Consider the following 25,243-nt stretch of genomic DNA (forward strand, 5'->3'; position numbering starts at 1 on the left):
CATGGCGGCGGCGGACGAAGGCGTGGAGCTGGCGGGGGGAGAGGCCGGCGTGGCGGCGGAGGAAGGCGAGGACGGCGTCAGGCTCGTCGGGGGTGGTGATGTGGAGGAGTGATTTGGAGGCGACGAGGGCCTTATCCTTGGCCGGCGAGGAAGAATAGGAGGAGGAGGTACTCATTTCGGTGGCGGCCGGCGAGGAAGAATAGGAGGAAAGCATGGAAGGAGGAGGAAAGGGAGGGCGGAGAGGTGGCCGCCACCTTCGTTTTATGGATTGGAGGGTTAGGGTTTCGACGGATTGGAGGGAACCGGAGGGAAGGAGGCAGAGAAGAGGGAGGATTCGGTGCGCGGAGGAGAGGGTGGCGAGGCGGGAGGGAGATGGCCGGCAAGCTGGGAGGTGGGCTCGATCAGCGACGGGGGGCGGGCTCGAGCGGCGACGGTGGCGGGGAGGGAGGGCTCGACGGCGGTGGGGAGGGAGAGAGAGAGAGGATGGTGGCGGGGAGGGAGAGGACTTACCGGGAAGGATGACCGGCGACCGGGGAACGACGACTGTCGCCGGAGATCGGGGAGGGAGAAGATTTGGATGACCGCGGTGGAGATCGGGTCGGGAGGGAGATCAAGCGGGTTTTTTCAATTAGGGCAGATATCAAAGGTTTTATTTTTAATTAAAAAATATTTAGCGACGAAATAAATTCGTTGCTAAAAATAAATATTCTATCGTGAAAAAATTTATTTTTTGCAACAAAAATATTTTCGTCGCAAATGATTAATTTTTGGCAACGAAACTTTAATTTCGTCGCAAATGATCGGGAAATCAAGTTTCTCGCAACGAAACAAATATTTCGTCGCTAAAAATTCAATTTTTGACGACGTAACTATTTTCATCGCAAAAAAAAATTTAGCAACAAAAAATTTTTCCATCGCCAAAAAAAAAAATTTTTTGCGATGAAAAAACTTTCGTCGCTAAAAATCAATTCTAGCAATGAAATTTAAATTTTCGTCACAAAATATTCAAAAATTTTTTAATAAAATAAAATTTAGCGATGCAATAGTTTCATCGCTAAATATAAATAAAATTGGTCGCAAAAGTCTTTTTTTTAGCAACGAAAAATCAATTTCGTCGTAAAAAATATAATTTTTTGGCGACAAAATTTTTTTTTGTCGTAAAAAATAAATTTTTAACTACGAAAAAAAATATTTCGTCACCAAAAAAATTATTTTTTGCAACGAAAAAAAATTTCATCGCTAAAAATGAACTTCTAGCAACAAAAAAAAAATTTCGTTGCAAAAGATATAACTTTTTGCAACGCAATTTTTTTCATCGCAAATACCTAGTTTTTGGGGACGAAATTTAAATTTCGTTGCAAAAGCCTACTTTTTTGCGATGAAAAATATTTCGTCGCTAAAATTTCGTCGCAAAAAATCAAATTTCTTGTAGTGATATGTGAATGATTTGATATTCACAGGGAATAGTCTCGCAATAATTGAAGATTTCCAGACTTCAATGATCAAAAAATTTGAAATGAAGGATCTTAGCCTAATGTCTTACTTTTTAGGCATTGAAGTCAACCAATCAAATGAAGGCATATTCATTTTACAAAGCAAATATGCAAAGGAGATTTTGAAAAAATTTAACATGGAGAAGTGTAATTCTAGCAACACCCCAATCGAATACAACACCAAATTGAGCAAAGATGGAGAAGAAGATCTTGTCAATCCAACATATTACAAAAGTTTGGTTGGAAACTTAAGATATCTCACAAGCATAAGATCAGATATTGCCTATAGTGTTGGAGTTATAAGTCGTTACATGGATAAGTCAAGAATGAATCACTTAATTACCGCAAAAAAAATTCTTCGATATATCAAAGGTACACAAGATTATGGTGTTTTTTATTCATCTACTAACTCAATAAAGCTAATTGGATTTTGTGATAGCAACTGGGCTGGAGATATTGATGATAGAAAAAGCACAAGTGGATTTGCTTTTTATATTGGAGGTGCAGCATTTACATAATCTTCAAAGAAGCAACAAATAGTTACACTTTCATCTTGTGAAGCAGAGTATGTTGCAGCAGCAAATTGTGTTTATCATGTATTATGGCTTCAAAAACTTCTACAAGAAATGAAGATTTCACAAGAAGAGCCAACAAGCATTTTTGTTGATAATAAATCAGCTATACAACTTGCCAAAAATCCAGTCTTTCATGATCGGAGCAAGCACATTGACACAAGGTTTCACTTCATTCGAGATTGTATCAAAGATAAAAATGTACAACTTCTCTATATTTCAATAAAAGATCAAATAGCCGATATCTTCACAAAACCTCTCAAGATGGTAGATTTTGAAAAGCTAAGATGCATGCTTGGAGTCATGAAGGTTCAAGTTTAAAGGGGGTGTTGGAGTTAAACTTGATTTTTTTAGAAGGCTCTACAAATATGGAAGAAAAATTTCTCTAGAAGGTCCTACAAAGATTTCTCTAAAAGATTCTTCAAATATAGAAGAAAGATTTCTCTAGAAGACCCTACGAATATAGTAAGAGAAATTCTCTAGAAGATCCTGCAAATATAGAAAAAAGATTTCTCTAGAAAACCCTACAAATATAGTAGGAGAAATTCTCTAGAAGGCTCTACAAAAGTCAAAGATTTTTTGTCATAAAATTTTAAAAATAGTTAGTATGTAGAAGGTTCCATGAAGTCCTATAAATATTGTTAGATGCGTGCCCTAGATGCCAGATTGGCTGACACATTCCTGTATAAATGTAAGGATAAATTTATAATTTTGACTATAAATGAATAAAAGGATTATTCTACTATCACATTGTGTCCATTATGTCTGTGATACATCCTTTGAGTTAGTAGGAATGTTAATTCATATTTTTAAGAGTTAAAAATTTAAGGTATGAATTTACATAACTAACTCATAAACAGCTCCTGACCATAGGATCATCATGAGGATGGTGATCGATCCGGAAGGTCGGTGTACGATCGCTTTCTTAGGATAGATGTGTCTTGAGTCTACGGTATGGAGACACCAGAGTGAGAGTACAGGTATTTATTGAGAATGAGAGTATTGAGCGTGACCACTTCGAGCAGTCATAAGGAAGTCTACCTTCTCGTCGATGACTAGCTCGATGCTGCAGCTATGTGTCTAGTTCTTTGATCTGAGGTACATCGACAGTTCACCTTGAGTGTGTTATAGTTTGACTACATCATAACTCGATCTCCTAACCATTCAAAATCCTGAGGTGTATGTTGGCTGTAGCATATTCATTGTAGGAACCAGATTGCACCAAGATGGGATCTATCAACCTCAGTAGATAAGAGGAGTAGTCCTATGATGATCGAAAGATTGAGTCCTTAAGCCCATGGCCATGATAGAATGAAATAATGAAAAAGAGTTTTCCATTAAGATTTCACATCGGACTTGGATCGATCGATTGATTCATATGACTGATGTTGGATTTGATGAGTTCACCTAAATCCTAATTCAGTCGGGACTCATGATAGAGGAACTCAATCACACAGGTAGCTGCACCGAGAGGTTCATCTTCATTTCTAATGGGTTGCTACCATATACTGCTGGGTGTCACTCATGAATTTTGGGAGCAATTAGAATGATCTTGATGATCGATCATTCTAATTGTCTGAATCAGAAGAGTTCTGGTCCATCGAAAGGAGTTTCGATGATGTCGATGATGAGATCACGACATATCTCATTACCATACGAAAATGAATCTAACTGGGTCACACAAATAAGAGTTAGGGTCTGGATGACATCAATTGAGCTAGCCCAGTTTGATTGATTTGGATTAGATCTAATTAGGTTCAAGAAAATCATGCTAGCACACGATTGAGTCTAACTTTCTCCTCGTGTAATTTTTTCTATCTCGACTGAGCCAAATATGATTTGACTCATCCAGCGAACCTTGAGAAGGTTTCTCACAGTCTGATTGGAGCCAGTCCAGCTCAAAAAAGATTTGTCTTAATTCATGAGATGAATTTAAGACAACACCTGCTAATTCCTGTCACCTGCCATTTTCGTTTTAGGACATTGGTCAAATGTTGACCCATGGACCTTGGAATGAAGGCCACTTGGCAAGAGGTCATTGAAGATTTTTTGTGGAGTATCCACCTACTAAATTGGGCCTCAAAGTGGGCACCATATTTAGATTGGGCATGCACCCCAAGTGGATAAGGATAGAGTCCCATAATATGAGGACTCTGATCCCTTGATCAACTTGGACTGTGGGGCGCCAATCTCACTGTGCTTATCCAGTGTTGGCGCGAACAGTAGGAGGGATTGTGAGGATTCTTATCTGATATGATCAGATGATATCACTCCATCAATCAAATTTTTTTCAAAATTAATTAAAATTTTCTGATTGGTCGAATGATGTAGCACTGCATGGCGCAGTAGGATCTATTTAAACCCTGTCTGCGCCTAGAGTTTAGAGACTCTACTAAATAACCAGAAAAAGCCTAAATCCTCTCCACTTCTCCACACCCCCTCTACTCCTCTCCCTCCCCTCTTCACGTCCAAGAGGTTGGGCATCCATCTGGTGCTTGTCCAAGGCGTGGTGGCTCTTTGATTAGAAGGTTGCAGAGATTTGTCAAGAAGCTGCTGCTCCAGCTTTAGAAGATCTTTTGAAGATCTTGCAGATCTGATCCAGATCTGGATTTTGGAGCAAAGATTCATGAGGAGAAGATGATCTAGATCCTACTCGAGTGGATATCGGTAGAGGCCAGACGACTGCATGGCTATTTTAGAACCTCGGGCATTGCTGCGATCATCTACAGGGTAATCTAGTTATCCTAGAGGTATTTCTCTATTTCTCATGATTTTAGATTTAATTTTAGATTTAATATCAGATAACAAGAATTAGATCTAATAGATCTTAGATCTAAAATATTATAGGATAATTTTTTTTAAAATATTCCACCCCAGATCTCATTAGATTTGAAAGATCCTACAAGAAAAAAATCGATATTTCCTTCAACTGGTATCAGAGCCAGGTTGATGGCTCTATTTCAGATCTAATTTAGATCTGATTTTTATTTTATTTATCTAATATTAATAAATTTCAGATATCACATCAGATGTGATAGGATCTGAAATCAAAAAAATTTAAATTAAATCTAAGTAGATCTAACATGTATGAGATGCATGACTAGACTAGGAATAGTTTAATCTATGAATAGTCTTATAGTTTTATATTTTAATATGATTAAAATATAAATTAGATCTAATTTATTATCTGATTTTTTGATGTTATAAATGTTATATTCAGATCAAAAAATAGAAAATAAAAATTTAATTAATACATAAGATTGATCTGTTGCATGCCTAGACTAGTTGTAGAATTATTCTAGTAACTGTTTAGAATAGATTTTATATTAAATAGTTCAATTTAAATCATATTTTTCAGATATTATATGTGATGTATCAGATCTGAAAGCATGCTAATTAGATCAGATTTTAATACATGAGATGTATGCAAAGCATGTATAAGTTAGATCTGAAATTATATATGTGATATGTAACTTAGATCTAACTAGTTTTATAGTTAAATTAATATTTCTGATTAAGGTGTTCCTCATAGCCATCCGATCATAAGAATAAAGTAGGGTTTAAGACCCTCTCCTCCCATTCAATGGGGTGTTCTTATGGCGTGTAAGGGTGCTGCGCGTTCATCCTTAATCAGAAATTAAAATTTACTTTTCTGCAAAACTCTAGATCCTGAAATCCTAGGATTTATTTTACATGTTTTATTTATGAACCAAAGACTTAATTAATGAATTAAGCCTATGAAATCAAATTAGGTCTAAAATTGAGAATTTCAGATCTAAGCCATTTTCATAAAATTGGGTTCGAGCTTGGGTAGCTCAATTAGGTCTAGCGTTTGATCAAACTGAATCAAAAGTTGGTTAGGTGGGATCATAAAAACTAATAATTGACCAGCCTAATAGGATTAAGTCTAGATCAAGGTCGAATCACATTTAGATGTGACTCGATCAAGTTAAGACCTAATTTGGCTCAGTGGTTAGAGCCTGGATTGTAGGCTAACCCAATTGGTTATAGTTCGATAATTTGGTATCTAAGGTAAGTTGGGCAGATGCGACCGACTGATTTTTAATTAGGAGCTACTCGACTCGAATGCATTCTTGTCAAGTTAATGGCATATTCCTTCCACCGGTCTCACTTACCTGGCTATATGTGTCGATCCATTTCTGATTTGAGGTGGCTAACAATTCGAGCTAACCCATGCCACTAGATTAGTCATAATTGTTATGACTATGTCAAGTCAAGTTTAATGAGACCTAAATCAAATCTTCCTAAGAAAATATTAAGTCTAAGGTCTTTCACCATTGTGGATGTGCGGGCCATTTCCGGGGTTGATTGTTCTCGACTGGTTACAGTGGCTCAGTTACACCGGAAAGACGCAACCATGTCCATTAGGCATTGGATGCTATGGATTAGAGGATGGGTTGTGCTCAATATTTTGGATACGGTGAGGGATCCAATCAGGAATCTAATTCGTGCAAATGGTAGGTCTGACTTAACTAAGGATTGGAGTAATCTTTCGGGCACGGTGAGCTTCATGAATTAGAGACCAAGTTTTGGGTGCACCATGATTAGAGAACCATTGGACAAGAGTTGTCCACTTATCGATTGATCCATCACCAATAACTATTAGGTGAGGGGGTGAGCCAGTCGGTGAGACCGCACCACCTACTAGAAATCACTAATCACGGAGATTTTCACATCTCTACCTAGGGAGTGTAGGGATCTGAGAAAATAGTGGGAGCCTAATTTGTTTAAAAATGAAATCCTTAAACAAATTGGTTAAGTCAGATTACAAAATCTAACTAAAAACTTTTGACTCTCTACAGAAAACATGTCTGCGTCCAACCTCCTGACAAAATACTAGACACCCACAGAATGACTGGACCTAATTTCAAGGATTGGTTGAGGAACTACAGAATTATTCTGGGTTTCGAGAAACTGACTCATGTCTTGGACCAAGACCCACCTGCCATACTAGCACGTCCAACTGCTGAACAGAGAGCGTCTCTGAAAAGGTGGACGGATGACGATAATAAAGCCAGGTACTACATGTTGGATGCCATGTCTGATGACTTGCAGCGCCAGCATGAGAACATTATGACTATCTGCCAAATGTTGGCTCACCTATAAGAGTTGTTTGGTGAACAAAGTCATGCAACCAAGTATCAAGTCTACCAAAGGCTTTTTAAGGCTAAAATGCGTGATGGACAGTCAATCCAAGATCATTGTTTGACAATGATCAAGGACCTTGAGGAGCTTGAGAAGCTCGGTGTCATCTTAGATAGGGATTTTCAGATTGATGTGATCCTTCAGTCCTTGTCTGATGCATATGATCAGTTCATCATGAACTTTCATATGCATAAGATGCAGTGTACCTTGGTTGAGTTAATGAACATGTTGGTTACGGTCGAGCTTTCTTTGAAGGATTGAAAAGGCTCAGTCCTTACTGTGGAGCGAACTTCTTCCAAGAGAAAGTCTTTTGGAAAGAAGAAGAAGTCTGCGAAGAAGTAGAAGGTGGATGAGAAGAAGAAGATGGAACCGAAGAAGAAGGCTACTGAAAAGGAAAAATATTTTCACTACAATTTAGATGGCCATTGGAAGAGAAACTGTCCTCAGTACCTGGCCACCCTGAAAAACAAGAAGGATGGTCCTTCTGGAGGAATGCTCATTATAGAATCTAATCTTACAGTTTTCTCTGCGTCCTGTGGGGTACTTGACTCTGGTTCTAGTGCTCATTTGTGCACTTCTATGCAGGATCTTGAGGAGAGCAGGAGGCTGAGGGATGGGGATATGATCCTACGCATCGGGAACGGAGCAAGAGTTGCTGCTGTGACCGTGAGAACCTATCCTCTGTGATTACCGTTAGGATTAGATTTAGTTCTTAGAGATTGTTATTATGTGCCTACAGCAAGCAGGAATTTGATTTCTGTTTCATGTTTAGCACAAGAAGGCTATGTGATTAGGTTTTATAAGAACCATTGTAACATATTTTATGAAAATAATAAAGTTGTAAATAATTTTCTTATTAATGGTCTCTATCAGCTATATATCGATGTATCTGTATTTCATATCGAGCAAAATGTGAATGCCATAGGAATTAAAAGGCCTAGAGATAGTCTAAATGATAGGTATCTATGGCACCTAAGGCTAGGTCATATAACGAAAGACAAGGTTAACAAATTGGAGAAATTCAGACTATTGAGTCCGTTGACTTTCGAGTCATATCTAGTTTGTGAATCATGCCTTCAAGGCAAAATGACCAAGCTTCCTTTTACAGGACATAGGGAAAGGGCCCCAGACCTACTTGCCCTAGTACATACAGATGTGTGCGGCCCATTTGATGTGCCGGCTAGAGGCAACTATGTCTACTTCATTACCTTCATCGATGATATATCTAGGTACGGGTATGTGTTTCTAATGAAACACAAGTCTAAAGCCTTTGAAAAGTTCAAAAAATTCATGACATGAGGTAGAAAAACAAACAGGAAAGCCCATTAAGGTTCTTCGATCAGATCGAGGAGGCGAATACCTTAGTCGGGAGTTTCTAGACTATCTTAAGGATAATGGCATAGTCTCTCAATGGACTACACCTGGAATGCCACAACTCAATGAGATTTCAGAACGGAGAAATCGGATCCTATTAGATATGGTCCGTTCCATGATGAGCTTCACGGACCTCCCTGAGTTTCTTTGGGGACATTGTCTCATGACGGCAATATATGTATTGAATAGGATTCTCTCTAAAATCGTTCCTACCACACTGTATGAGATATGGCATGGTAAGAAGTCAAGTCTGAGTCATCTCAGAATTTGGGGTTGTCCGGCTCATGTCAAGAGACAGTAGGCGGACAAGTTAGAGTTCAGATCTTTTAGAGCTCGGTTCATAGGATATCCTAAAGAGTCATTAGGATACTATTTCTATATTCTGAAAGATCACAATGTGATTGTAAATCGACATGCTATTTTTCTTGAAAAACAGTTTATTCAAGATGGTGGCATCGAAAGAATAATTAAGCTTAAGGAGAATGTCTCCCAAGAGCAACGAGCTAAAGAACCTGAGGAACCCAATCAATTAGAACCAGTTCTAATACAACCTCTTCCACCTCATAGATCGACTAGAGTTTTTCATCCTCCTAAAAGGTATTTAGGTACTATACAAGAGGAAGTAGAGAAAATATTCCTCACAGAAAATGGGGCTCATGGTGATGACCCCAAGACCTATGACGAAGCGATATCAGATATCGACTCCGAGAAATGGTTAGAGGCAATGAGATCAGAAATTGACTCAATGTATTCAAACCAAGTCTGGACCTTAGTAGATCCACCTGAAGGTATTGTACCTATTAGGTGTAAATGGATCTTCAAGAGAAAGATAGGTGCAAATGAAAATGTGGAGACATTCAATGCTAGGCTCGTAGTGAAAGGTTATAGTCAACGCGAAGGCATTGACTATTAGAATACCTTTTCGTCCGTAGCCATGCTAAAAACCATCCGCACATTGCTTGCTGTTGCAACCTATTTCGATTATGAAATATGGTAGATGGATGTGAAAACGATGTTCTTAAATGGATATCTTGAGGAAGATATCTATATGGAACAGCTGCTTGGTTTCACATCCAGTGATGATGATCACAAGATCTGCAAGCTGCAAAGGTCCATTTATGGACTTAAGCAAGCATCTCAGAGCTGGAATACTCGTTTCAATGATGTGATCAAAATGTTTGGTTTCATCAAGAACGAGGAGGAACCATGTGTGTTCAAGAAGGTCAGTGGGAGTGCAATTGTCTTCCTCGTACTGTACGTAGATGACATCCTCCTAATTGAGAATGATATTTTCATGTTGACCTCAATCAAAATATGATTGTCTAAGGAGTTCTCTATGAAAGATCTAGGAGAGACATCCTTTATACTGGGTATTAAGGTCTATAGAGATAGACCAAATAGGATGCTGGGACTTTCACAAAAGATGTACATAGAGGAGGTGCTAAAAAAGTTTAGCATGGAAAACTCCAAAAGAGGTTTAGTACCTTTTAGACATGGCATTCATCTCTCCAAGAAGATGTGCCCTAGCACACCTGAGGAGATTGAACGCATGAGCAAGATCCCTTATGCTTCCGCAATAGGGAGCCTCATGTATGCCATGCTATGTACACGACCTGATATAGCCCATGCTGTGAGTGTCACAAGCAGATATCAATCGAATCCAGACGAAGAGCACTGGACTTCTGTAAAATATATCCTTAAGTACTTGAGAAGGACTAAGGATATGTTTCTAGTCTTTGAGAATGGAGAACTCCAGGTTCAGGGATTTACAGACTCAGACTTTATGTCTGATATAGATGATCGAAAGTCGACATCTGAGAGTCTGTTCATTTGCAATGGTGGTGCAGTTAGCTGGAAGAGTTCTAAGCAGATGGTGATTGCTGATTCCACCATGGAGGCAGAGTATATTGCTGCATCGAAAGCTGTGAAGGAGGCATTCTGGTACAAGAAGTTTGCTGCAGAGCTTAGAGTGATGTCATCGGATGCCATCCCTCTTTACTGTGATAATAATGGCGCCATAGCCCTAGCTAAGGAGTCAAGATCTCACCAGAAGTCCAAGCATATCGAGCGGCAATTCCATCTGATCCGTGATTACCTTGAAAAAGGTTATATCGAGATTAAGAGAGTCGACTCCACAGATAATGTGGCAGACCCACTGACAAAGCCATTAGGCCAGCAGAAGATCGAAGCCATTAGGCCAACAGTAGGAGGGATTGTAGAGATTCTTATCTGATATGATCAGATGACATCACTTCATCAATCAAAATTTTTTCAGAATTAATTAAAATTTTTTGATTGATCGAATGATGTGGCACTGCATGGCGCAGCAGGGTCTATTTAAACCCTGTCTGCGCCTAGAGTTTAAAGACTCTGCTCAATAACCAGCAAAAATCTGAATCCTCTCCACTTCTCCACACCTCCTCTGCTCCTCTCCCTCCTCTCTTCACATCCAAGAGGTTGGGCGTCCATCTGGTGTTTGTCCAAGGCGTGGTGGCTTTTTGATTAGAAGGCTGCAGAGATTTGTCGAGAAGCTGCTGCTCCAACTTCAGAAGATCTTTTGAAGATCTTGCAGATCAGAGTCAGATCTGATTTTTGGAGCAAAGATTCGCGAGGAAAAGATGATCCAGATCCTGCTCAAATGGATGCCGGTAGAGGCCAGATGACTGCGTGGCTATTTTAGAACCTCAGGCATTGCTGTGATCATCTACAGGGTAATCTAGTTGCCCTAGAGGTATTTCTCTATTCCTCATGATTTTAGATTTAATTTTAGATTTAATATCAGATAATAGGAATTAGATCTAATAGATCTTAGATCTGAAATATCGTAGGATAATTTTTTTTGAAATATTCTGCCCTAGATCTCATTAGATCTGGAAGAAGGAAAAAGCCGATTTTTCCTTCAAATATATCTTGTAATCCTTTTTTGAAATCAAATAAAGTTTTTAGAATTCAAATCTTCCTATCCTCTATTCTTACTCTTTCTCTACAATAGAATTTCTTCCTACCCCCTCCTAAGTCCATCACTACCACCAACTCTTTCATACTAGTCAGAAAAAATCTGCTGTCATACCTGCTTTATTGTTTGAATTTAGGTCAGAAATGCGCATCCACTCAACTGCTCCTACAGTCCGCTATTCTATTTTCAGAAAAAGGATCCATCTTATCTAAGCCATGACGTACTTCAGAAGGTTGGCGGCTGGGAATCTAAACCAACCGAATTTTTTATGCAGCCATGCCGTGGACCAAATGCCATCTTGTCCAAGAAGTAGAACAGCAGAAATAAGAAGCTGAGACATTCCTGGTGTTCTTCCATACACTCTTTCCTTTCCTTCCACTCCAATGGCCCAGGATGAGGTTGTGCTACTTGATTTCTGGACCAGTCCTTATGCGCTTAGGGTGAGAATTGCTTTGGCTGAGAAAGGAGTGGCGTACCAACACAAGGAAGAGAACTTGTGGGACAAGAGCCCTCTTCTCCTCAACTCCAATCCAGTTCACAAGAAAATCCCGGTTCTGATCCACAATGGAAAGCCAGTTTGCGAGTCTCTCATCATTCTCCAATACATTGACGAGGTGTGGAGCGACAGATGCCCGCTGCTGCCCAAAGATCCTCAGCAACGAGCAAACGTGAGGTTTTGGGCAGACTTCTTTGAGAAAAAGGTAAGACCAGCTTCTCTCTCTCTCTATCTCTGTGTGTGTGTGTGTTGTGTTCTCTACTCTCTCTCTCTCTCACTCTCTGTCTCTCTCTCTCTCTCTCTCTCTCTCTCTGTGTGTGTGTGTATGTTCTCTACCAGAGACACCGATATGAATTTTTCTTTTAAGTTTGTTCTCATATCAAGTGTTAGCTATTAATCCATATAGCTATAGATTATACAATTGCGTACTTCAGCTCGAAGGACAGCTACATACTTATTGTATAATAGCATTTCCAATAACTTTGTTCGAAGTGATTTAACAACTACATACTCATTATGAAGTGAAAGGAAAGAAAGAATTTATTATAAAGGTGGATAGAAGAGGAGAGAAGAATTGATAGTATTTCTCTCAAAATATGGGGAGAGCGGATCTAATAGAAGAAGAAAATTTTAATTTTGTTTGGAATTTCTTAAACTCTTTTGATTCAAAATGGCTCAAGTACATCTCTTTATATGGAGTATTTTACAATCTTTCAACTACCTTCTACATAAAATACTAAAAGCCATATTTAATGTGACACTTTGGTTTCATATATATATATATAGAGAAATTCTAAGTAAATTTCGTAGAAATACTAAAAGGCCATTGCTAATAACGAGATTTGTATTTAATTTCGTTTATAATTTCTAACATTTGTATGAGACGGAAAAAATGGGGTTTTATTTTTTAAAAAATGAAATATACTGTTCTAACAATAATGACATGCAACAACATTAATATCTTAATTATCTGACCTGATAATCTTGTTGTTCAAAATCCAACTTTATATCCTTGTAACTTGATGATATATGGAACAAAAGATGACTTTGGTTTATAGCAGTTATTTCTGAAATTGTTTAAACAAGATATATGTTGGTCATAGCAAAGCTAGCTAACTCATGGATTTTGTGTTTACAAGTAACAGAGAAGATGCGAAAGCTTACCTCATACCACTTCCTCGCTTTACTAGCTGCATCATCGGAGTTCTTAGATGCCAGATCACCATTGTCAGCATCGATGGTCGGAGAAGAGGCTATTATAAACCTCTCCTAACGTTCCCTTCCTCAAAATCGTGGGCTGAGGATGGGAACCCAAGAGAGAATGAGGAGGAGAGTGGGAGAAAAATAGATGGATAGATTTCTGGGTGGTGCTTTACACCGATATTTATAAGTTGGGTTCCCTCTCACTGGAACCAATATTTATACTTCATTTTCAATGAATGAAAAGCCTTGTCCAATTTTCTCAGAAAACTATTCAATCCACAATGAACAAGTTAATATATGAATGCAATTCTTAGGGAATGCTAACATGTATTGAGTCAATACTGGATAGAGTTTTGCAGAATTGCAAGCTTGCAAACATTACAACCAAGAGAAATCTGGTTGAGATCATGCTCATCTTATTGAACCCAAAAACACAATTTTCAAGAAAAAGAATTATATCGAGGCTCTCAGGCCAATTGAAGCAATTTCATGATTTACTCATGATGTACATCTAAAGGTTTTGAGCTTTAATCATATTTTCTTTTTCATGTGCACAGATAGATGCATCTGGCAGTTTGACATGGAGGGTCAAAGGAGAGGCTCAAGTGGCAGCAAAGAATGAATTTATTACACAATTGAAGCTGTTGGAAGATGAGTTGGCAGAGAATCCCTTCTTTGGAGGTGAAACTTTTGGGTACATGGATGTCGTTTTCGTTTCCTTTGCATCTTGGTTCTATGCCTATGAGAAATCTGCCAATTTTAGCATAGAGGAGGAATGCCCCAGGCTCACGGCTTGGAAGAAGAGGTGCATGGAAAGAGAGAGTGTCTCAAAGAACATCCCAGAGCCTGAGAAGATCTATGAATATTTGTGCTCCATAAAAAGGAACTGGAACATGGAATAGTGGAGACAGGGAGTGGTGTGAGGAAGATAGAATAAAGGCAGAATATATGAGATTAATAATAGTAATCATTATTAATATTAGTATCTACGTAAGCAATGCACGCCCTTTGTGCATCCCCACTCATTGTTCTGAAAAAAAAACAAAAAAAAAAAATCCCATGTATTTTCTTTTCTTGTCATATAGTTTTTGTAATTTCTTTCTCATAAATAGTTTTGTGCTTCAATATATCTCCTCTAACCAACTTTCAGGAGCTACGTAGTTGTGTGCTGACAAAATGTACAAAGCTCCATAGCAAGGTTCACTATCTTGGCATTAGACTTTGATGAAATTTCACTTAGTGTTAGTATGCGGAATGGTACGGTATGTCTGTATCAGTACATGATGGTTCGGCATACCAGTACACCATCGGTATGGGCGGTACTAGGCGGTTCGGCCCAGTATAGAATTCCATGTGCCATAGACGTGATCTTAGCAGAAATCAGTTCACTGGATTTTCTCCAGAAGAACTTGGAGGCTCAGTGATTTTGTAATAGTTGAAGCTATCTGATAACCATCCTAAAAAGACCATCCCTACAGAGCTGTAGAGAGAGGGAATGATTTCTCTGGTCATACACCAGTCGAACTGGGCCGGCTTATAACCTTGCAAATTGCTCAAAACACCAGCTACAATGCGCTTTCTGGGGAGATACCAACCGAGCTTGGTGACTTGCAAATGTTGGAAAACCTCTCCTTGAACAACAACCAGAAAGATAGTGAAGTACCATCATCATTCAGCAAGCTTTCCAGCCTCCTAGTTTGCAATATCTCATATAACAACTTTGTTGTGTCATTGCCTGATCTCCTTTGTTCAGAAGAATGGATGATAGCAACTTTCTAGGAAATGATGGATTGTATAGAATTAAGTACTAAAGCTTGCCAGCCTACACCTTCACTATCCGACACGGCAGAATCAGGTTAGGCAAGAAAGGAAACCTCGCGGAGAAAATAGTTAGCATTGCTGCTGCAATTGTGGGATTAATCTCCTTGTTCAGGACGCACTACAAAAAAATATGTAATTACCGACTTTTTTTTGCTGACACTTTTGGAAAGCATCGGCAGGTTGCGTAGACCTGCCGACGCTTTTAAAAAGCGTCGTTTGTTAACGACGCTTAAAAGCGTCGTAAAATTTGAGCGTGTCAACGCCGACGCTTTTAGCAAAAGCGTCGTTAAATAAAGAAAATACCGACGCTTTTTAACGACGCTAAAAAGCGTCGATAGGTTCGTTTAATACACTCCTCCTCCCGTGCCCTAATCTATCTACCGCCGCCCCTTTAATTTCCACCCGTTCCTCCGCCGACCCCGGCCCATCTCCGCCGCCGGCACCGCACCCACCGTCCACGCGCACCCGCCGTCCACGCCTCACCTCCGTCCGCCGCTCTCCTCTGCTGCCGCGTTCGTCGACGCCGCGCCCGTGCGGTCGAAGCCATACGCCGTTCGCCACCCGACCGGCCCTCCTCCTCCTCCTTCCCTGTTCGGCTGCTCCAAGCTTTCCACCATCCCACTTCGCCATTCGGCCACCCCAAGCCTCCCATCCGACTCCTGAAGAATCTAAATACTAGAGGAAAATCGAAGGGAAACAAAGTCTGCTCGGCCGCTCCACAGAAATTTTGAAAGGTAAAATGTTTTCCCCATTTCACTTGTTTTTCTTTTCATTCATTCTTCTTTTCAGAGATCTGATGGGAAGGAGAACACCTGAGAGAGGGAGAGGGGGAGTTCTTAGGTTTCGGTTGGGGTTTGTGTGAGGGGTTTCTTAGGTTTCGTTGAGGGGAAGGCGAACACCTAAGAGAGAGTGGAGCGGAGGGGTTTCTTTATTTCCGGTTGGTTGGAGGGTGACTTTTCGAATGTCATAAATTGGATTAAGACGCACCAAAACAAACGATATTTTCACATGAACAACACTCCCACCCTGCCTCTGTTGTCTGATATTGTTCAATGCTGTTCGATATTGGATGCCTTTAAAGTCTCTCATATTCTACTTGAAGCTAACCAGCCGGTGGACCGTCTTGCAATTCTTCACTGTCCTCGGGAGTTTGGCTCAACGTCCCTGCTTCCGCAGTCTATCCATCATGTTGTTCTCACTGATTTTGCTGGCACTCCATTTCTTAGGCACTTGTTTATTGTCAGCAATTTTTTTTTGTTTCCTTGGGTTTTGCCCCTCTCTTGTACCAAAAAAAAAAAAAAAACACAACTAGTTTGCTGATCGTTATAAGACATTTTATTTGATCAACACTGTTGTCGGGTCGGGTAATCTTTTGATGCTTCATATGCTTGACATTTTATTTTATTGATGACTAAGAGCAGAAGATATATAAAGGTGCTTGTTTTGACTATATAGTCCATTTGATACACAATCTAAAATAAATTGTTTTCCAAGAAGGTACGAATAATTCAATGGCATATTATGCAAACTAGAATCACAATTAGAATTGCCATTACTTGCTAAGGCTTAATCTTCCTTATTTATATGTAATGGCTTTACCTTCTAGTAAAAATATATGTATAGTTCCATGAGGAAATGTTTTAGTAATAATCATCATTGTAGGAGCAGTTACTAGATCAAAGCAAAATTGATCAATGATGCATCATATAAAAATGAAGTTCATTATTTTGTTTAAGGGTCATAATAGGAGTATTTCATTTTAGATTGCAATTTCAAGCTATTGTTATATAACAAAAATTTCATATGGGCTATTTTTATTCTTCATACAGGTAGCATTAAATATTTGTTAAAATTTTTTTAATATGTTTTCAGTTGTCACTCAAATTTAGTTTAATTACAAGCTATCATTTATGCAGAGTTATGGACATGAGTGTGATAATTATTATTTCTCTTTTTTTTTCAAATATTTGAGATTACATAATTTGGTGGTTTTTAATGCAACATTTAATGAAAGATTCTTTTTTGATTTCAAAACCAAATAGTGAAACTGTAAGATGGAAACTATTTTGCCTGAATTTGACATCCAATGGTGTTCTAACAAATCAAATATCAAAATTTGTGCTAGATTGTGCTTTTTTTTACAATTGGATAATTAAGGTTCACCCAAAAATATATAGTACAATTAATTAAGGTTGTGCTACATGGTTGATGAATGGATAATTTCATAGTTTCATGAATCCTGATTGATTGCTTATCTGACATGTGGTGCTCGTTATGTGGCTGGATCCTGATATCGTGTGGCCTACGTTATCCTTATCTTCGTGACTGATGAAGACTAAGTATCTGGATTAAGCTGGGCCAAGTTTCTTTCTCCATTACTCTCCAAGTTAATATCAGGTATTAAATCAAGTTAATTATGAATTAATTTTAAAAAAAATTGCATTGCATAGAAACATAGACCCATCTTTTGATTAATGTACATATTCTATTGTATCCGTATATTTATTTATTTTTGTATGGATAAAAGAATTATGTACATTGATCAATTGATTGTCCAGTATGGACAGTTTGGAAAATGTGAGTAATTCTATAGGTCATTACCATAATCAAATGGTATGCTGAGGGTTCGGAAAAAATTTTGGTTGGTATTTTTCTTTTGTTCTTCCTATATGGAAGAACTAAAGGAAAATACTGTCGAAATTTTTTTTGGCTCTTGTTGCATATCATTTGATTTCTGTAATTGACCTATAGAATTAATGCATTTTCTGAATGAGATAGGATCTTCTTTACCTATTAGTTGATGATAGCAAGCATTTACTATGTAAACTTTATCTAGCTGTTATTTTTTTGGATTTTATGAAATGACTGATATTTTTTACTCATTGTATTAATATAGATTGTATAATTTTTTTTATTTTTAGATAAATTGCAAGTTCGATCATTTTTATCCTACAATAGACAAAAGTTGGATAAATAAACCAAAGAATAGTAAAGAATATTTAGATGGAGTTCATGACTTCATTAAATTTGGTATAGAGAAAAGTAGTTTGAATGAAAAGATTTTATGTCCATGTCGGAAATGTGTAAATAGTTCTTCTTTAGATCCACAAAATGTTGAAGAACATTTGGTATGGAATGGTTTTTTAAGAGGTTATACCGACTAGATTTTTCATGGAGAATCTATGTTGCCATCATCATGTAACCAATCCCTGACTCATTTTGGATCCACTAGCCTAGAAGACAATTCTGCAAGAGATGATGATATAAGGAGTTTGATCACAGATGCTTTTGGATTTGATGTTCAAAATTTAGGAGAATCCAGTAGTATACAAGAAACAGTTGGGATGTTTGATGGATGTACGCATATGGAACGTATGCATGTTGAGGAGCCCATACATACATCTAATGATGAGACAGCTCGTTATCACACCTTAATGAAAGATGCAGACGAAGAATTATATCCGGGTTGTACAAAATTTTCTAAGATTTCTTTTCTTGTACATTTATTTCATATAAAATATTTGAATGGATGGTCTGGAAAGAGTTTTACCATGCTGCTCAAGTTATTAAAAGATGCATTTTCAGAAAGCACTCGTTTACCACCATCATATTATGAAGCCAAGAAAGTAGTAAAAGAATTGGATCTTGGATACGAAAAGATTCATAGTTGTCCGAAAGATTGTATGTTATATCGGAGTGAAAACGCTAATCAAGAGTCATGCAATGTATGTGGATCTTCAAGATGGATAACACAAAAAGAAGATCGAGACGATGTACTGAATGAATTGGATGCAACGCGGAGTAAAAAAAAATCGGCCAAGGTATTGCGTTATTTTCTTCTTATACCTAGATTGAAAAGGATTTATGCATCATCAAAAACAGCTTCATCAATGAGATGGCATCATGAAGGACGTACAAAGGATGGAATATTGAGACATCCAGCAGATAGTCTTCAATGGAAAGCATTTGATGATAGGCATCCTAATTTTGCCTCTGATATTCGCAGTGTTAGGTTTGGCTTAGCTTCTGATGGCTTCAATCCATTTCGGACCCTGAGTTCTACCTACAGCACTTGGCCAGTCATTTTGATACCTTACAATTTGCCACCGTGGATGTGCATGAAACAATCATCACTTATCTTGTCAATGGTTATTCCAGGAGATAAGGGTCCAGGCAATGATATTGATATTTTTCTACAGCCTTTGATAGAGGAATTGAAACAGTTGTGGGAGGGTGTTGATGCATTTGATGCTTCCAACGGCCAAACATTTAAACTACGGGCAGCTTTGTTCTGGACTATTAATGATTTTCCAGCATATGCCAATTTATCTTGCTGGAGTACAAAGGGACGGGTCGCATGTCCTTGTTGTGGAGATTCAACACATTCAATTTGGTTAAAACATGGAGGTAAATTTTGTTACATGGGACATCGTCGATGGTTGGAAGCAAATCATCCATTTCGATTTCAGAAAGATTTATTTGATGGTACTATAGAATTGGGATGTGCCCCTATTCCACCTTCTGAAACTGATGTTCATAGATAAATGGATGGCATCAATTACAGCTATGGTAAGCACTCAAAGTCCTCTAAAAAAAGAGGAAGGGATGATGTTGAAAGCTCAGTGCACGAAGGGTTACCAGAGGAAGTCAGTATCAGTACTATAGATGCAGAGGTGTTTCAAGATCCAGACAATTATTTCGAAGATGAAAATGAGGAAGACACACAGATAGCATCTACACAACAGCCAAGTAAATATTTATGAAAAAAATGAAGTATTTTTTTTGACTTACCTTATTGGAAACATAATCTTATTCGGCACAATCTTGATGTCATACATATAGAGAAGAATGTTTGTGATAATTTACTTGGAATATTTTTAAACCTTGATGGAAAGAGCAAAGATAACATGAAGGCACGTCTTGATTTAAAAGAAATGGGTATCCGACAGGAACTTCATCCTAAAATGCTTGCTAATGATAGAATTTATGTGCCTCCTGCATGTTACACAATGTCTGCTCGAGAAAAGAATAATTTTTTGGGAGTTTTGAAAAGTATCAAAGTACCCGATGGATATGCATCAAATATTTCACGATGTGTGCATCTAAAGGATCGAAAACTTTCAAATCTTAAAACTCATGATGGTCACATATTGATGCAAGATATTTTTCCAATAGCTTTAAGATCGTCATTGCCGAAATAAGTTGTTACAATTGTACTTCGATTATCGTCATTCTTTAAGGCATTATGTTCCAAAGTTATTGATCCTCGGGAACTTGATCAGTTAGAATCCGATATTGCAATTATACTTTGCCAGATGGAAAAGATTTTTTTTCCTGAATTTTTCACTATTATGGTACATCTGCTCATTCACCTAGCTTCAGAAGTTAAAGTTGGTGGACTGGTACATTATAGATGGATGTATCCTATTGAGAGGTATTATTGCAAACCTTAAATCTTTTGATAATTTTATTAGAAACAACAGCATACTGATATTTTAATAAATATTTAATTCTTGAAGGTATCTTATGCGTCTTAAAGATTATGTGCGAAATAGAGCCTATCCCGAAGGCTCGATTGCTGAAGCATATATTGCGGATGAATGTTTGACATTTTGTTCAAGATATCTTCAAGGTGTAGAGACTATTTTTAGTCGACCTCAACGGCATAATGACTTTGTGGAGAATGCAGAACTGTATAAGTTCTTAACTGCTGGAAAATTCTTGGGAAGAGCTCAAAGTATTGTACTTGATCAAAAATCTTTAGCACAAGCACATCGTTATGTGTTACTTCATAGTGACATAATATCTGACCATCGCAGGTTAGTATATTTAAGGAATGACATCAAAATTTAAATTTTATATTAGATATAATGTTCTAAATGATATATTTATATTTTATGCAGTGAATTTTTAATTTATCAGAGACGAGCCAATCATAACATTCGTCCTAATGCAAGGATTGAACAGCGATGGTTGGTCGAGTTATTCCCTATGTGACTTTCAAATCAGGTGTGATTTATATTTAATTATGGGATATATTAATTTTTGATACATATTTAATATCAGATAACTCAACAGCACTTCGTCATATCATTTTTTTTAGGTATCAAAGATGATGGAGATAAATAATTCAGATGAACTAATAGCTCTTGCTCGAGGACCTAACAAGATTGTGAATAGATATAACGGTTTCATAATTAATGGCTTTAAATTTCATACTAGAGAACGGAAGAAATTTAGAAAAATATAGAATAGCGGTGTTATGGTGGAAGCGGATGGAAAATCCTATTATGGTGCACTTAAAGATATCTATGAGTTGAATTATTATGAAAAATTTAAAGTAGTACTGTTTAGATGTGATTGGATAGACATAAACTCACCAAGGGGTTTGAAACAAGATGCAAATGGATTTACACTTGTAAATTTTTCAAGGTTGATACACACTGGTGTGTTATTGAAGGATGACCCATTCATTTTTTCATCTCAAGCTCGTCAAGTATTTTATGTACAAGACGCAAAAGATAAAGATTGATTTACTGTCATCAAAACAAAACCTAGAGACTTATATGATATGGGAAACCAAGTGGAGGATGATGACGATGACACTTATACATAATGTATGCCCTACAATTTTATGCCAGCTGATGATTTAAATCCTACGACGACATTGGATAGAACAAAATTCGAAGAAAATACTACTGCTTGATTGTTACTGGTAATAATTATTTATGATGTATATATTTTACATTAATTATTGTGTTATTTTACTCCATATATTAACTGATTCTACCTTTTATTTATATAAATGCTAGGTGACATCATGCATCGCAGGGGACGATATGCTGGTGTGCAGTTCCAGTTTTCACAGACAGAGGTCGGTACGTCTTCTTCAGCACAGCAGTCTGAGGCCAGTTCAGCTGCACAGCATTCTGAGCCCTGTCCTTCATCATCAGTACAGCACGATCCTCCTGTTCATCAGCCAGATGATGAGATACACGTGCAGGGTATATATTGTCTTTCATGTAATTTTTTTTTTATTTCATTTTATGTATATTTATGATATAGTTACTTTTATGTATTTTTTGCAGACAGATCCGGAAGAGTATGCCCCAGACGTGGACCCACAGTAGTACGAGATGTGTGGCAGATGCGTGAGGGCGAGAGGATTGTTGTGGAGTGCAATCAGCTAGGTCAGCCAATTAAGAAAGCTGCCTGCTTATTGACTTCATTTTTGGGGACTGTTGCTCGGAGGCCTCAGCTATGTCCGTTGGGCTATGCAAAATGGAATGACATGCTTCCAACGTACAAAGTTGAGCTCCTCCGAGTTATAGAGGTAATGAATTGATGTTCATACTGTATATTAATTGTTAATCATTTATATAATTTATTTCATTTAATTTTTTTTTTATAGAGCAAGTTTGTTCTCCCTCCATCCACTCATGATTTTGTAATGAAGTCTCTCAACCGCAAATGGAAAGAATATAGAGCACAATTGAAGAAGGACTATATGAGACAGGGTATGACAGAGGAGGAGGTTGCTAGGAATTGTCCTCCTGATGTACCCCCTCATCAGTGGATGGAGTTGGTTCATTATTGGTTCTCCGAAAGGGCACAGGTATATTATCTGCTTATTATCTTTTTTTTCTAAATATTTTATAAAAATATTGATTTTTATTATATATTATATATATAACAAGTTCTTTACTTTATTTTACAGACTTATTCTGCTATTGGTAGAGCTGCACGAGCAGCTCAGTCTGTTCCTCATACATCGGGGTCGAAGAGTTATGCACGACTCCGACAGGAGTTTGTATATTCCTTAAACTTTCATAATTAACTTTTAATTTTTATGTTGAAATATTTATATAACTAATATCATTATGTATCGTGGACCATGTCTGTATCATGATACTCATATATTTTTTTAAATTATTATAACTGTTTGCTTAAAATTGAAATTATTTGTGTAGGTGGATGAGCATGGGAGGGAATCCGGATAAGTGGAGTTTTACCGGATGACTCATACTCATCAGGATGGTACTTTTATTCAAGATGAGTTGAGAGATTTATATGTACGTCATTATTAACTCATAAACAGCTCCTGACCATAGGATCATCATGAGGATGGTGATCGATCTAGAAAGTTGATGTACGATCGCTTTCTTAGGGTAGATGTGTCTTGAGTCTACAGTGTGGAGACACCAGAGCGAGAGTACAGGTATTTATTGAGAATGAGAGTACTGAGCGTGACCATCTCGAGCAGTCATAAGGAAGTCTACCTTCTCGTCGATGACTAGCTCGATGCTGCAGCTGTGTGTCTAGTTCTTTGACCTGAGGTACATCGACAGTTCACCTTGAGTGTGTTATAGTTTGACTACACCATAACTCGATCTCCTAACCATTCAAAATCCTGAGGTGTATGTTGGCTGTAGCATATTCATTGTAGGAATCAGATTACACCAAGATGGGATCTATCAACCTCGGTAAATAAGAGGAGTAGTCCTATGATGATCGAAAGATTGAGTCCTTAAGCCCATGGCCATGGCAGAATGAAATAATGGAAAAGAGTTTTTCGTTAAGGTTTCACATCGGACTTGGATCGATCGATTGATTCATATGACTGATGTTGGGTTTGACAAATTCACCTTAACCCTAATTCAATCAGAACTCATGATAGAGGAACTCAATCACACAGGTAGCTGCATCGAGAGATTCATCTTCATTTCTGATGAGTTGCTACCATATACTGCTAGATGTCACTGATGAATTTTGAGAGTAATTAGAATGATCTTGATGATCGATCATTCTAATTGTCTGAATCAGAAGAGTTCTGGTCCATCGAAAGGAGTTTCGATGATGTCGATGATGAGATCACGACATGTCTCATTACCATACGGAAATGAACCTAACTGGATCACACAAACAAGAGTTAGGATCTGGATGTCATCAATTGAGCTAGTCCAGTTCGATTGATTTGGATTAGATCCAATTAGGTTAAAAGAAATCGTGCTAGCATATGATTGAGCCTAACTTTCTCCTCGTATAATCTTTTCTATCTCGACTGAGTCAAATATGATTTGACTCATCCAAAGAACCTTGAGAAGGTTTCTCACAGTCTGACTGGAGCCAGTCCAGCTCAGAAAGGACTTGTCTTAATTCATGAGATGAATTTAAGACAACACCTGCTAATTTCTGTCACCTGTCATTTTCATTTTAGAACATTGGTCAAACGTTGACCCATGGACCTTGGACTGAAGGCCACTTGGCAAGAGGTCATTGGAGATTTTTTGTGGAGTGTCCACCTGCTAAATTGGGCCTCAAAGTGGGTGCCATATTCAGATTGGGCATGCACCTCAAGTGGATAAGGATAGAGTCCCATGAGATGAGGACTCTGATCCCTTGATCAACTTGGACTGGGGGGTGCCAATCTCACTGTGCTTATCCAGTGTTGGCGCCAACAGTAGGAGGGATTGTAGAGATTCTTATTTGATATGATCAGATGACATCACTTCATCAATCAAAATTTTTTTAGAATTAATTAAAATTTTTTGATTGATCAAATGATGTGGCACTGCATGGCGCAGCAGGGTCTATTTAAACCCTGTCTGCGCCTAGAGTTTAGAGACTCTGCTCAATAACCAGCAAAAATCTGAATCCTCTCCACTTCTCCACCCCCCCTCTGCTCCTCTCCCTCCTCTCTTCACATCCAAGAGGTTGGGCGTCCATCTGGTGTTTGTCCAAGGCGTGGTGGCTTTTTGATTAGAAGGATGCAGAGATTTATCGAGAAGCTGCTGCTCCAGCTTCAGAAGATCTTTTGAAGATCTTGCAGATCAGATCCACATCTGATTTTTGGAGCAAAGATTTGCGAGGAAAAGACGATCCAGATCCTGCTCAAGTGGATGCCGGTAGAAGCCAGGCGACTGCGTGGCTATTTTAGAACCTCAGGCATTGCTGCGATCATCTACAGGGTAATCTAGTTGCCCTAGAGGTATTTCTCTATTCCTCATGATTTTAGATTTAATTTTAGATTTAATATCAGATAATAGGAATTAGATCTAATAGATCTTAGATCTGAAATATCGTAGGATAATTTTTTTTGAAATATTCCACCCCAGATCTCATTAGATCTGGAAGATGCTACAAGGAAAAAGTCGATTTTTCC

At 38.1% G+C, this 25,243-nt stretch overlaps 1 protein-coding gene across 1 annotated transcript; it reads left to right on the plus strand.

The window, feature by feature from the left end:
* The first annotated feature begins 11,841 nt into the window (after positions 1 to 11,841).
* Positions 11,842 to 15,182, plus strand: LOC105037647 (glutathione S-transferase U25-like). Its single transcript, XM_073251614.1, has 2 exons — positions 11,842 to 12,262; positions 13,818 to 15,182. Exons 1-2 carry the CDS (start codon positions 11,945 to 11,947, stop codon positions 14,160 to 14,162), a joined length of 663 nt encoding a protein of 220 aa, XP_073107715.1. The 5' UTR covers positions 11,842 to 11,944; the 3' UTR covers positions 14,163 to 15,182.
* Positions 15,183 to 25,243: the final 10,061 nt, after the last annotated feature.

This window comes from Elaeis guineensis, chromosome 2 (assembly GCF_000442705.2).
Source record: "Elaeis guineensis isolate ETL-2024a chromosome 2, EG11, whole genome shotgun sequence".
In the NCBI taxonomy this organism is placed as follows: Eukaryota; Viridiplantae; Streptophyta; class Magnoliopsida; order Arecales; family Arecaceae; genus Elaeis; species Elaeis guineensis.